This window comes from Salmo salar, chromosome ssa20 (genome assembly GCF_905237065.1).
Source record: "Salmo salar chromosome ssa20, Ssal_v3.1, whole genome shotgun sequence".
NCBI classification, from domain to species: Eukaryota; Metazoa; Chordata; class Actinopteri; order Salmoniformes; family Salmonidae; genus Salmo; species Salmo salar.
In genome coordinates, this window is record NC_059461.1 from 28184961 (window position 1) to 28199664 (window position 14704).

The 14704-nt window shown below is 43.2% G+C and overlaps 1 protein-coding gene across 3 annotated transcripts in view; it reads right to left on the minus strand.

Annotated features, from left to right (window-relative positions):
* Positions 1–2911: 2911 nt before the first annotated feature.
* Positions 2912–14704, minus strand: part of LOC106580333 (oxysterol-binding protein 2) — an 89005-nt gene continuing 77212 nt past the window's right edge. For all 3 annotated transcript variants that reach the window (XM_014161237.2, XM_014161235.2, XM_045703158.1), the window contains 5 exons: positions 13470–13573; positions 11953–12048; positions 11476–11660; positions 11095–11315; positions 2912–3357 (listed from right to left, as the gene is read on the minus strand). In XM_014161237.2, coding sequence (XP_014016712.1) covers positions 3215–3357; positions 11095–11315; positions 11476–11660; positions 11953–12048; positions 13470–13573 — 749 coding nt within the window. In that variant the 3' untranslated portion in view covers positions 2912–3214. The remainder of the gene's footprint in view (positions 3358–11094; positions 11316–11475; positions 11661–11952; positions 12049–13469; positions 13574–14704) is intronic.

A 14704-nucleotide genomic window follows, 5' to 3' on the forward strand; every position in this document is an offset into this window, starting at 1 on the left:
AACCGAAAGGTTGCAAGTTTGAATCGCCGAGGTGACAAGGTACAAATCTGTCGTTCTGCCCCTGAACAAGGCAGTTAACCCAGTGTTCCTAGGCCGTCATTGAAAATAAGAATTTGTTCTTAACTGACTTGCCTAGTTAAATAAAAGGTACAATTTTAATAAATAAATCCGGGAAAATTTCAAGAACTTTGAAAGTTTCTTCAAGTGCAGCCGCAAAAACCCTCAAGCGCTATGATGAAACTGGCTCTCATGAGGACCGCCACAGGAAAGGAAGACCCAGAGTTACCTCTGCTGCAGAGGATAAATTAATTTGAGTTAACTGCACCTCAGATTGCAACCCAAATAAATGCTTCAGAGTTCAAGTAACAGACACATCTCAACATCAACTGTTCAGAGGAGACTGAGTGAATCAGGCCTTCATGGTTGAATTGTTGTAAAGAAACCACTACTAAAGGATACCAAGAAGAGACTTGCTTGGACCAAGAAACACGAGCAATGGACATTAGATCTGTCCATTGGTCTGATGAGTACAAATTTGCAATTTTTGATTCCAACCGCTGTGTCTTTGTGAGACGCAGAGTAGGTGAACGGATGATCTCCGCATGTGTGGTTCCCACTGTAAAGCATGGATGAGGAGGTGTGATGGCGTGGGGGTGATTTGCTGGTGACACTGTCATTTATTTAGAATTCAAGGCACACTTAACCTGTCTGGGCTAGGGGGCAGTATTTTCACGGCCGGATGAAAAATGTACCCAATTTAAACAGGTTACTACTCTGGCCCAGAAACTAGAATATGCATATTATTAGTAGATTTGGATAGAAAACACCCTAAAGTTTCTAAAACTGTTTGAATGGTGTCTGTGAGTATAACAGAACTCATATGGCAGGCAAAAACCTGAGAAAAAGTCAACCAGGAAGTGGGGGATCTGAGAATTGTAGTTCTTCTTTCTAGTCCCTTTCGAAACTACAGTATCTGTGGGGTTACGTTGCACTTCCTAAGGCTTCCATTGGCTGTCAAAAGCCTTCCGAAAGTTGTTTCAGCATTCTCCTGTCACTGGGCAGAGTATAGTAGCTCAGTTACCGAGTGGTCTGCCTGGCAACAAAGGGATTGGATATGCTCGGTCCCGCGAGGGCGCTGTTCCTTCTTTTTCTCCTTGAATGAATACGCTATTGTCCGGTTGGAATATTATCGCAATTTTATGTTAAAAATACCATAAAGATTGATTTTACAGCGTTTGACATGCTTCTAAGTACTGTAATGGAACATTTTGACTTTTTGTCTCTGGTACCGCGCTCGCGCGTTATGCTTTTGGATAGTGCTCTGAACGCACAAACAAAACGGAGGTATTTGGACATAAATATGGATTATTTCGAACAAAAACAACATTTCTTGTGGAAGTAGCAGTCCTGGGAGTGCATTCTGACGAAGATCAGCAAAGGTAAGAGAATATTTCTAATACTAATTCTGAGTTTAGGTGGCCCCGAACTTGGCGGGTGTCTGTATAGCTTGCTGTGATGGCTGAGCTATGTACTCAGAATATTGAAAAATGTGCTTTCTCCGTAAAGCTATTTTAAAATCTGACACAGCGGTTGCATCCAGGAGTAGTCTATCTATAATTCTTTAAATAATTCTTATATATTTTGTCAACGTTTATGATGAGTATTTTTGTAAATTGATGTGCACATTCACCGGAGGTTTTGGTGGGAATCCATTTTCTGAACATCACACGCCAATGTAAAATTCTGTTTTTGGATAGAAATATGAACTTCATCGAACAAAACATACATGTATTGTGTAACAATGTCCTAGGAGTGTCATCTGATGAAGATCGTCAAAGGTTAGTGCTTAATTTAGCTGTGTTTTGGGTTTTATTGACACATGTCCTTGCTTGGAAAATGGCTGTGTGATTATTTTTGTCTATGTACTCTCCTAACATAATCTAATGGTTTGCTTTCGCTGTAAAGCCTTTTTGAAATCAGACAATGTGTTTACATCAAGGAGAAGTGTATCTTTAAAATGGTGTAAAATAGTTGTATGTTTGAGAAAGTTGAATTATGACATTTTATTGTTTTTGAATTTGCCGCCCTGGCGTCCCACGTAGCCCATAGAAGTTAACCAGCACGGCTACCACAGCATTCTACAGCGATACGCCATCCCATCTGGTTTGCGCCTAGTGGGACTATCATTTGTTTTTCAAAAGGACAACACACCTCCAGGCTGTGTAAGGGCTATTTGACCAAGGAGAGTGATGCATCAGATGACCTGGCATCCGACCTCAACCCAATTGAGATGGTTTGAGAAGAGTTGGACCGCAGAGTGAAGGAAAAGCAGCCAACAAATGCTCAGCATATGTGGGAACTCCTTCAAGACTGTTGGAAAAGCATTCCAGGTGAAGCTGGTTGAGAGAATGCCAAGAGTGTGCAAAGCTGTCATCAAGGCAAAGGGTGGCTACTTTGAAGAATCTCAAATATATATTTTGATTTTGTTTAACACTTTTTTGCTTACTACATGATTCCATATGTGTTATTTCATAGTTTTGATGTCTTCACTATTATTTTACAATGTAGAAAATAGTAAAAATAAAGCAAAACCCTTGAATGAGTAGGTGTCTCGAAACTTTTGACTGGTACTGTATATATATATATATATATACACACACATACATACATACATACATACATCACACACAGTCTTTCTATAAACTTCTGAAGCGTTCTTTTTGTCTCTCTGTCTGTCCGTCTGTTAGACAGGATGGACTTCATCTCATCCCAGTATACAGTGGAGGAGAGGAGAACTGATTTAGATGGGTTGCTGTTCAATCACTAAAACCCCTAGAAACAGATGTGCTGAGCAGAGGAAAGGTGCATTGTGGGTAGCGTGTGTGGAGCACTTGATTCTTTTGGAAGTCTCTATGGGGCCCCTTTTCTATGGTATTCAATCTCCCATCTCTCTCACACACCCCCACACAGCTCAGTGTTAGGTCAGGAAGGATCTAGAAAAGGCCCCTTTTCTCCCATGACTCTGTAAAAAATATGACCTCTGTGTGTACAAGGGGAGGTACACTGTGTTGTGAGTGTGTGAGACATTCACATTCTCATGCACACAGAGGTCCACATCCAGACCCAGACACCTCTTCCTCCAGGGCCAGTGGTGGAGCAGTCTCCTGGGCCTGGGTGAGTCCAGTGATGGGAATAGGATGGGTCTGGTCTAGGCTTAGAAGATTTCAGAGCACGTACTCCAGTCCTGACTGTCCTTAGCCTCCCAGTATCCACCCTTGTACACAAAGGTTGTCTCCCCAGTGATGTCGTTCTTCCTCTTGTGGAACCACTGTGGCTGGAACCCATCATACTCTCGACCTGGGGAAGAGACACAAGCGTCACTCAAATGAAGGGCTCAGGGAGTTATTCTGTATGGTTTACTGTCACTCCCACACATTAGACACCTCTATGTCTGTTTCTCTGGCTCTGAAATAGTACAGGCATAGTAGGGCCAAGTCAAGTCTGAATGAAAAGGGCATATGACGGCAGGACCGGGTCATAGTCTGGACCAGTGGGTACAAGGGAGAAGCAGTCAGCATGCAGACCCCATACAAAGGACGCCTTCCAGGTCATCTTTATTGCAGTCATGATTATCAGCTTTTTTCCATCTTCGTAACATTGCAAAATTCTGAAGCTTTTTGTGCAAAAATGCAGAAGAGCTAATCCATGCTTTTGTCACTTCTAGATTAGACTACTGCAATGCTCTACTCTCCAGCTACCCGGATAAAGCACTAAAACTTCAGTTAGTGCTAAAAATGGCTGCTAGAATCTTGACTAGAACCCCAACATTTGATCATATTACTCCAGTGCTAACCTCGCTACACTGGCTTCCTGTTAATGCTAGGGCTGATTTCAAGGTTTTTACTGCTAACCTACAAAGCATTACATGGACTTGCTCCTACCGATCTCTCCGATTTGGTCCTGCCATACATACAGTTGAAGTCGGAAGTTAAAACCTGTTGGGGCTAGGGGGCAGTATTTGCACGGCCGGATAAAAAAACGTACCCGATTTAAACTGGTTACTACTCTTGCCCAGAAACGAGAATATGCATATAATTAGTAGATTTGGATAGAAAACACCCTGAAGTTTCTAAAACTGTTTGAATGGTGTCTGTGAGTATAACAGAACTCATATGGCAGGCAAAACCTGAGAAGATTCCATACAGGAAGTGCCCTGTCTGACAATTTGTTCTCCTTCTGTTGCATCTCTATCGAAAATACAGCATCTCTGCTGTAATGTGACATTTTCTAAGGCTTCCATTGGCTCTCAGAAGGCGCCAGAAAGTGTAATGGGGTGTCTGCAGTCTCTGGGCGAAGTACAGCAGTTCTGTTTGTGAGTGGTCAGCCTGGGAACAGTGACACTGAGAAGCGCGTTCATGAGAATTCTCTATTTTTTTCTTTCAGCCTTTGAATGAATACAACGTCGCCCAGTTGGAATATTCTCGCTATTTTACGAGAAAAATAGCAGAGAAATTGATTTTAAACAGCATTTGACATGCTTCGAAGTACGTTAATGGAATATTTTGATTTTTTTTGTCACGAAATGCGCTCGCGCGTCACCCTTCGGATACTGACCTGAACGCACGAAAAAAACGGAGGTATTTTTGGAACCAAAACAACATTTGTTGTTGAAGTAGAAGTCCTGGGAGTGCATTCTGACGAAGAACAGCAAAGGTAATCCAATTTTTCTTATAGTAAATCTGAGTTTGGTGAGGGCCAAACTTGGTGGGTGTCAAATTAGCTAGCCGTGATGGCCGGGCTATGTACTCAGAATATTGCAAAATGTGCTTTCGCCGAAAAGCTATTTTAAAATCTGACACCGCGATTGCATAAAGGAGTTCTGTATCTATAATTCTTTAAATAATTGTTCTGTATTTTGTGAACGTTAATCGTGAGTAATTTAGTAAATTCACCGGAAGTATGCTAGTTCTGAACATCACATGCTAATGTAAAAAGCTGTTTTTTGATATAAATATGAACTTGATTGAACAAAACATGCATGTATTGTATAACATAATGTCCTAGGAGTGTCATCTGATGAAGATCATCAAAGGTTAGTGCTGCATTTAGCTGTGGTTTTGGTTTTTGTGACATATATGCTTGCTTTGAAAATGGCTGTGTGATTATTTTTGGCAGGGTACTCTCCTGACAATGTTTTGCTTTCGCTGTAAAGCCTTTTTGAAATCGGACAATGTGGTTAGATTAACGAGAGTCTTGTCTTTAAAATGGTGTAAAATAGTCATATGTTTGAGAAATTTAAGTTATAGCATTTTTGAGGTATTTGTATTTCGCGCCACGCGATTCCACTGGTTGTGGAATCAAAAACGTTCCACCTTGCCCAGGGAGGTTAACATACACTTTAGCCAAATTCCTGACATTTAATCCAAGTACAAATTCAGTTTTAGGTCAGTTAGGATCACCACTTTATTTTAAGAATGTGAAATGTCAGAATAATAGTAGAGAGAATGATTTATTTCAGCTTTTGTTTGTTTCATCACATTCCCAGTGAGTCAGAAGTTTACAAATACACTCAATTAGTATTTGGTAGCACTGCCTTTAAATTGTTTAACTTGGGTCAAATGTTTCTGGTAGCCTTTCACAAGCTTCCCACAATAAATTGGGTGAAATTTGGCCCATTCCTCCTGACAGAGCTGGTGTAACTGAGTCAAGTTTGTAGGCCTCCTTGCTCGCACACGCTTTTTCACTTTTGCCCACAAATTCTCTATAAGATTGAGGTCAGGGCTTTGTGATGGCCACTCCAATACCTTGACTTTGTTGTCTTTAAGCCAATTTTCCACAACTTTGTAAGTATGCTTGGGGTCATTGTCCATTTGGAAGACCCATTTGCGACCAAGCTTTAACTTCCTGACTGATGTCTTGAGATGTTGCTTCAATATATCCACATCATTTTCAATTCCTCCTGATGCCATCTATTTTGTGAAGTGCACCAGTCCCTCCTGCAGCAAAGCACCCCCACAACATGATGCTGCCACCCCCGGGCTTCATGGTTGGGATGGTGTTCTTCGGCTTGCAAGCGTCCCCATTTTTCCTCCAAACATAACGATGGTCATTATGGCCAAACAGTTCTGTTTTTGTTTCATCAGACCAGAGAACATTTCTCCAAAAAGTATGATCTTTGTCCCCATGTGCAGTTGCAAACCGTAGTCTGGCTTTTTATGGCGGTTTTGGAGCAGTGGCTTCTTCCTTGCTGAGCAGCCTTTCAGGTTATGTCAATAAAGGACTCGTTTTACTGTGGATACAGATACTTTGTACCCGTTTCCTCCAGCATCTTCACAATGTCCTTTGCTGTTGTTCTGGGATTGATTTGCACTTTTCTCACCAAAGTACATTCATCTCTAGGAGACAGAATGCGTCTCCTTCCTGAGTGGTATGACGGCTGCGTGATCCCATAGTGTTTATACCTGCATACTATTGTTTGTACAGATGAACGTGGTACCTTCAGGCATTTGGAAATTGCTCCCAAGGATGAACCAGACTTGTGGAGGTCTACAATTTTTTTCTGAGGCCTTGGCTGATTTCTTTTGATTTTCCCATGATGTCAAGCAAAGAGGCACTGAGTTTGAAGGTAGGCCTTGAAATACATCCACAGGTACACCTCCAATTTACTCAAATGATGTCAATTAGCCTATCAGAAGCTTCTAAAGCCATGACATCATTTTCTGGAATTTTCCACGCTTTTTAAAGGCACAGTCAGCTTACTGTATGTAAACATCTGACCCACTGGAATTGTGATGCAGTGAATTATAAGTGAAATAATCTGTCTGTAAACAATTGTTGGAAAAATGACTTGTGTCATGCACAAAGTAGATGTCCTAACCGACTTGCCAAAACTATGGTTTGTTAACAAGAAATTTGTGGAGTGGTTGAAAAACGAGTGTTAATGACGCCAACCTAAGTGTATGTAAACTTCTGACTTCAACTGTACCTACACGTACGCTACGGTCACAAGACTGGAGCGACGAACTGCCCTTGCTGTCTCTGCCTGGCCGCCTCCCCTCTCGCCACTGGGATTCTCTGCCTCTGACCCTACTACGGGGGCTGAGTCACTGGCTTACCGTAAATTCCGGACTATAAGCCGCAACGTTTTTCCCACGCTTTGAACCTCGCGGCTTAAACAATGGCGCGGCTAATATATGGATTTTTCCCGCTTTCAATTTTTTTTCTCCAAAAAAACACATTCTGTGACGTGCTCAGTTTTTGGGCGGCATGAAGCTTTCATTAGACCAATGAAATTGCCGAACGGGTTTAGGTCAAGCAACTTTTTAGTTTACTGTTTAGATTAAATCGAGCGCTCTCAAACTTCCCATCATTCTGATTACGGTAGTCATTTTGTCACCCTCATCATGGCAAAGACACGGAGAAATGCATATGATGCAGCTTTCAAGTTGAAGGCGATTGATCTGGCTGTTGGAAAAGGAAATAGAGCTGCTGCACGGGAGCTTGGTCTTAATGAGTCGATGATTAGACGTTGGAAACAGCAGCGTGAGGAATTGACTCAGTGCAAAAAGACAACTAAAGCTTACTGCTAATTTTTTATTTTTTGTTACAAGCCGTGTTTCGTTAAAGCCTATTTATTTTTGTTACAAGCCGTGTTTCGTTAAAGCCTGTGTAAAGTTAATTTGTTTCAATGTACCGCTAGGCACCTGCGGCTTATAGACATGTGCGGCGTATTTATGTTCAAAATAATATATATATTTTTTTTAATTCAGTGGCTGCGGCTTATATTCAGGTGCGCTTAATAGTCCGTAAATTACGGTACTAGTGCTCTTCCATGCCGTCCCTAGGAGGGGTGGGTTGAGTGGGTTGAGTCACAGACATGATCTTCCTGTCTGGTTTTGTGCCCCCTCGGGCTCGTATAATAGAGGAGATCTTGTCTCAGGGTAGTGAGTTGGTGGTCTGTTGATATCTCTCCAGTGGTGTGGGGTTATATCCTGCCTGGTTGGCCCTGTCCGGGGGTATCGTCAGATGGGGCCACAGTGTCCCCCGACCCCAATTGTCTCAGCCTCCAGTATCTTTGCTGCAACAGTTTATGTGCCGGGGGGGATAGGGTCAGTCTGTTATATCTAGTGTAATTCTCCTGTTTTATCTGGTGTCCTGTGTGAATTTAAGTATGCTCCCTCTAATTCCCCCTCCCTCCCTCCCCCTGGAGGACCGGAGCCCTTGGACCATGCCTCAGGACTACCTGGCCTGATGACTCCTGGCTGTCCCCAGTCCACCTGGTTCTGCTGCTACTCCAGTTTCAATCGTTCAGCCTACCGCACCTGCTGTCTTGACCTCTGAATGCTTGGCTATGAAAAGCCAACTAACATTTACTCCTTAGATACTGACCTGGTGCACCCTCTACAACCACTTATTATTATTATTATTATTATTATTTGACCCTGCTGGTCATCTATGAACGTTTGAACATCTTGAACAACAACCTGGTCTTAATGGCCATGTACTCTTATAATCTCCCCTACGCACAGCCAGAAGAGGACTGGCCACCCCTCAGAGCCTGGTTCCTCTGTAGGTTTCTTCCTAGGTTCCTGCCTTTCTAGGGAGTTTTTCCTCGCAACTGTGCTTCTACATCTGCATTGCTTGCTGTTTGGTGTTTTAGGCTGGGTTTCTTTATAAGCGCTTTCTGACATCTGCTGATGTAAAAAGGGCTTTATAAATACATTAGATTTGATTTCATCTGAGATGTGCAGCGTGACTGCAAAAAGACAACCTGGAACTCTGTCATAACCACAAAGCAGTGGCATAAAGTAACTAAGTAAAAAACACTTTGAAGTACTACTTAAGTGTTTTTTTGGGGGATCTGTACTTTACTATTTATATTTGACAACTTTTACTCCACTACATTCCTAAAGAAAATATGTACTTTTTTACTCCCATACATTTTCCCTGATGCCCGAAAATACTTATTACATTTAGAATGCTCAGGCAGGACAGCAATATGGTCCAATTCACACACCTATCAATATAACGCGTTGTCATCCCTACTGCCTCTGACCTGGTGGACTAAACACAATCGTGCCATCTAGTTTGCTGAAAATAAGGAATTTGATGTCTAGCTTTTACTTTTACTCATTTATGAAAATTGAGTACTTTTTCCCACCGCTATACTGAAATACATTTTAAACCAGATACTATTAGACTTTTACTCAAGTAGTATATTACTGGGTGACATTCACTTTTACTTGAGTCATTTTCTATTAAGGTACACTAATAAAAGTATGTGGACACTTGCTCGATGAACATCTCATTCCAAAATCATTAATATAGAGTTGTTACCCCCTTTACTGCTATAACAGCCTCCACTCTTCTGGGAAGGCTTTCCACTAGATGTTGGAACATTGTGGCAGAGACTTGCTTCCATTCAGCCCCAAGAGCATTAGTGAGGTCGGGCACTGATGTTGGGCGATTAGGCCTGGCTCGCAGTCGGCGTTCAAATTCATCCCAGAGGTGTTTCATGGGGTTAAGGTAAGGGCACTGTGCAGGCCAGTCAAGTTCTTCCACACCGATCGACAAACCATTTCTGTATGACCTCGCTTTGTGCATGGGGGCACTGTCATGCTGAAACAGGAAAGAGCCTTCCACAGAATCGTCTAGAATGTCATTGTATGCTGTAGCGTTAAGATCTCCCCTCACTGGAACTAAGGGGCCTAGCCCGAACCATGAAAAATAGCCCGAGACCAATATTCCTCCTCCACCAAACTTTACAGGTGGCACTATGCATTGGGACAGGTAGCATTCTCCTGGTATCCGCCAAACCCAGTTTTGTCCGTCGGACTGCCAGATGGTGAAGCATGATTCATCACTCCAGAAAATGCATTTCCACTGCTCCAGAGTCCAATGGCGGCAAGCTTTACACCACTCCAGCCGATGCTTGGCATTGTGCATGGTGAGCTTAAGCTTGTGTGCGGCTGCTTAGCCATGGAAACCCATTTCATTAAGCTCCCAACGAACAGTTCTTGTGCTGACATTGCTTACAGAGGCAGTTTGGAACTCAGTAGTGCGTGTTGCAACCGAGGACAGATGATTGTTACGCACTACGCACTTTAGCACTCACATGTCCCGTTCCGTGAGCTTGTGTGACCTACAACTTCGCGGCTGAGTCGTTGTTGCACCTAGACTTTTTCACATCCCAATAACAGCACTTACAGTTGACCGGGACAGCTCTAGCAGGGCAGAAATTTGACGAATTGACTTGTTTGAAAGGTGCCATCCTATGACAGTGCCATGTTGAAAGTCACTGAGCTCTTCAGTAAGGTCATTCTACTGCCAGTGTTTGTCTATGGAGATTGCATGGCTGTGTGCTCTATTTTATACACCTGTCAGCAACGGTGTGGCTGAAATAGCCAAATCCACAAATTGGAAGGGGTGTCCACATACTTTGTATATATAGTGTATCTTTACTTTTACTTAAGGATGACAATTGGGTACTTTTTCCACCACAAAGGGGAGGGTCAGCACAAAAAATATGGGGGTGGGGGAGGGTGATGCACAACAGGGGGACCCAAGGCCACCCCCACTCACCAGAGTCATCATAATCACACTCTGACCACCAACAGAGGGAGGAAAAGAGAGACGTGTCATGGGTACATCAAATACAGCCTACAATAGGTCACAGTGCTACACAGTGTTGGACTTTAACAATGTTACCAGGATTAGAAGAGTCTGTTGTGTCCTATCTCTACAATCTCCCCCTAGTAGCCTCCAGTAGCTCCTCACTTCAATCCTAATCTGTTCTTTTCCTCTACTTGATCTGTCATTACCCCTCCATTTGCCGCGTGGCTCACTCCAGGTAATACTGTTCTTGTCATAATCATTTACATAAAGGCCAGGGGACCTGGAGGAATGATTCAAAGTTATGTGACTGAAAAAATACCTTTATAGAAATTCCCTCAATCAATCCAGCCCTACTTCCTGATTGTCTGAAGAGTCCCCTCTCCCCACTTCTCCACCCAGCCCCTTTCTATCAGTCTTTTTCTTTATCAACTCTCCCTTTACCTTTCTCTCCACCCTGCCCACTTCCTCTGTGTGTCTTACCGTTGTCCAGTGCGTCTGTGGCCTCTGCCTCTCTCCTCCTCCTCACAGCTCTCTGTTTCTCCTCTAATCTCTGTTTCTCAGAGTTGGCCTCGTCCCATCTCCCTGCCTCCATCAGCCTCTGGTCCGGTCTCAGCCGGCTGTCCGTCAGCCCCACCCCATCCTCCGGCTCATTCAACGTCAGCGCCAGCGAGGAGAAGAAGTACATGTTCTCAGCGTTATCCCTGACGGAGGGAGAGAGAGAGAACAGGAATAGGGAGGAAGTGGGGGAGTAGCTCTGTAATGTAGTATTCTTTACAAGTCAGTGTTTTTGTGTAAGGTGCATCATAGGCTTAGTGCGTATTCTGTGTTACTGTATAAACTGTTGTGCTGGGCAGTGCTTACGGGAGAGGGTATTTCTTCCACAGTAGTTTGGGGGACAGGGTCTGGTAGACAGTCTTCTGCTTGCCCTCGGAGCCGCTGCCCCCTTTGCTGCTCTGGACGATCTTGGAGCTCTCGATCTTATCGTCCCACGTGCCAGACAGGATGTAGTGGGCCTGCCCTCCACTGTCTGACACCACCCCTGTCACCTGGACACACACACACACACACACACACACACACACACACACACACACAGATAGAGGAGAGGGGGGGTGAGGAAATGTATCAACCCTTATGTAGAAAATAATACAATATACCTCTATAGTTTATCATAAACAACTATTATGAAAGAATAGTCCATTCAAAAATGATACATTTGCTTGTACTATCCAGCAGGGGGCAGCACACAACAATGTGACAGCTGAGCCAACGAGCTCATCATGCCATGGTCAGGTTTCAGCCAGGACTGTGATGGTGGGTGATGGTGGTAACATGTACCTTGCGTGGGACATCCCTGGAGAAATAGCTGTAGGGGGAGAACTTGAGCTGGCACGTCTCCTTGGTCCTGTGGTTGACTATCTCAATGTCCCCTGACTACCCATTGACAGTGGGAGGGATAGAGAAAGAGGGAGAAGCGAGGGCAGAATGGGATGGAAGACAGAACAAAAGAGGAGGAATGGAGAGTAGAGAGAATTGCTGGTAAGCATCAATAGCAATCATGCATATTGCATACAGAAACAACTGATGAATCATCATCAGAGTTCAGAAGGAGAGAAAGAACCACTAACATCTCAACATTCCACAGCTGCATCAGAACAGTGTCTGTACCATAGAGATCTTATTAAATGGGAGCCATATTGGTCAGGGAGAAATCCAAACCAGTCTAATTGGAATGAATGGCAGTAGAGGCATAATCCTGACTTTACTAATGCAGGAAAATAAAAGTAATGCATGTGATCTCAGAAATTGTGTTATAGAATTATTGTCAATCTAAAATAATATATAATTGTAAATCAAGTTTATACAGGTTTTATACACATAAATGTTTCAATTGTGCTATTGTATGATACAATGTCAGTACTTGTCTAAGTCCTATCACCAACGGATTTCAGCCAGTGTATGGCTGTGGATTTATTGGATTGTTTGAATGGGAGCTAGCTCGCTAACAAACACAGTGAAGATACATTCTTCAAATTCATTATTTTACACAATATCTTATCACAGGACTGGGAAACCATGGTTGCCCATCTCCCTGACCAAAATGGCTGACCTTTATTCCATCAAAAAGGTTCATGTCCATTCTAGTACTCTAATTCCTGATTCTATGGTCTGTACATTCAGTCAGCCTCAGTGATATCATTGGATTGTAGTATGAAGCTCTATATAATTGACTCTAAGTTGTGCTATAGGGACTGATAATGAGAAGCTGTTTGTGAGTGTGCCATATTCTACCATATGATAGAGTTTATTCCCTGGCCCCCGTCGCCCTTCTCCTCCAGTGAGGGACTGGTATGGGTTTTTGCCCTAGCACTATACAGCTGATTCAAATAACTCATCAACAAGCCTGGATGATTTGAATCAGCTGTGTAGTGCTATGGCAAACACCAAAACGTGCATCCAGCGGGGGCCCAGGACAGAGTTTGGGAAACTCTGGTATAGAGTAGATCAGACAGACAGACAGACAGACAGACAGACAGACAGACAGACAGACAGACAGACAGACAGACAGACAGACAGACAGACAGACAGACAGACAGACAGACAGACAGACAGTGACAGACAGTTACAGACAGACAGTTACAGACTGTAATTGGGTCATGTCAGAGAGATGAAAGGGGAAGAAACCTCTAGAGACCACAGGCAGGCTTATTCATGTGCTGTTCTGTTCTGATTGAACTCTGCCTCTACACAACACTCATTCCAGTGGCCTGGATTACATTACACAGATAAAGACACGGACACCTCTAACACACTGAGGGACTAAGTAGACCCCATGAAGTAGTTAGTAGACACACCTGGTCAATCCACAGCTTGCCCACGATGATGTTGTGCACGGTGGAGATTACCTTCCTCCACACATAGTGGTTCTCACTGGAGTGGAACTGCAGGTGAATGGCACCTGGGAAGAGGGGGAAGGGAGAAAAAAGGAGGGAACATTGAGATATAATTGAGAGATTGCGTGGTGGGGATGAAATGCAGTCACAGAAAGAGTGACAACAAAAATTAAATCAATATCTTTGCGTTCTCTCTTAGTGTTAGTACCATGGCATTATTACAGTGTAACAAGGCAACATGTGTTGTGGTTGATATTCTGTGGTTCTTATTTTGGGTCCTTTATAAACAAGGTCAGTCCTACCTGCAGGGACTTGGCCTGGTAATGCAGGGAGTAGCTGAGCGGAAGAGGCTGGGACTCTCACTGCACTCACACACTTAGGGCTTTAATCAATCAGATCCGCTTTGGCCAACATCTGCATAGCGGTTGCCATTGGTTGCAAGGAGTGGTATTATCAGAAACCCCATGCAGCCTTGTTTACAAATCAGAACAGTGGAATGTGAGATGTAATCTACACCTCCACTAGGATGATAGAAACCCTCATTATTTAGTTTCATGATTTTTACATTTGAGAATAATTATTTCTATATAGCCTATTATTTATAACGCGAGTGGGGCGGGTGTGGCTTCGTGACAATTATTGCAAGAGCAGCTGCTCACCGATTTGACAGCTCCTTCAACAATGCCAGAACATCCACTATGAAAGTGTGGGCTATCGTCAGTTAACGCTTGATCTGATTGGATCTAGGCCTTATACTCTGTTGTCACATATTACTTACCTACATCTCACTAGGCTCACAAACATACAATATTATATTCTCCACAGTTCAAATGAATCTCATGGCTTCATGTTATGGGAACTCTATCAATCAAATCTGTGGGATCTATTCATCTGTAATTTATCAGGGTCTTAGAGACCCCAGCCCATCTCAGTAGAACACATCCCCCCTATACATCCACATACACTCAATTAGTATTTGGTAGCATTGCCTTTAAATTATTTAACCTGTTTGGGCTAGGGGGCAGTATTTTCACTTTTGGATGAAAAGCGTGCCCAGAGTAAACGGCCTAATACTCGGGCCCAGAGTCAAATATTTGCAAATTATTAGTAGATTTGGATAGAAAACAGTCTAAAGTTTCCAAAACTGTTTGAATGATGTCTGTGAGTATAACAGAACTCATATGGCAGGCAAAAAC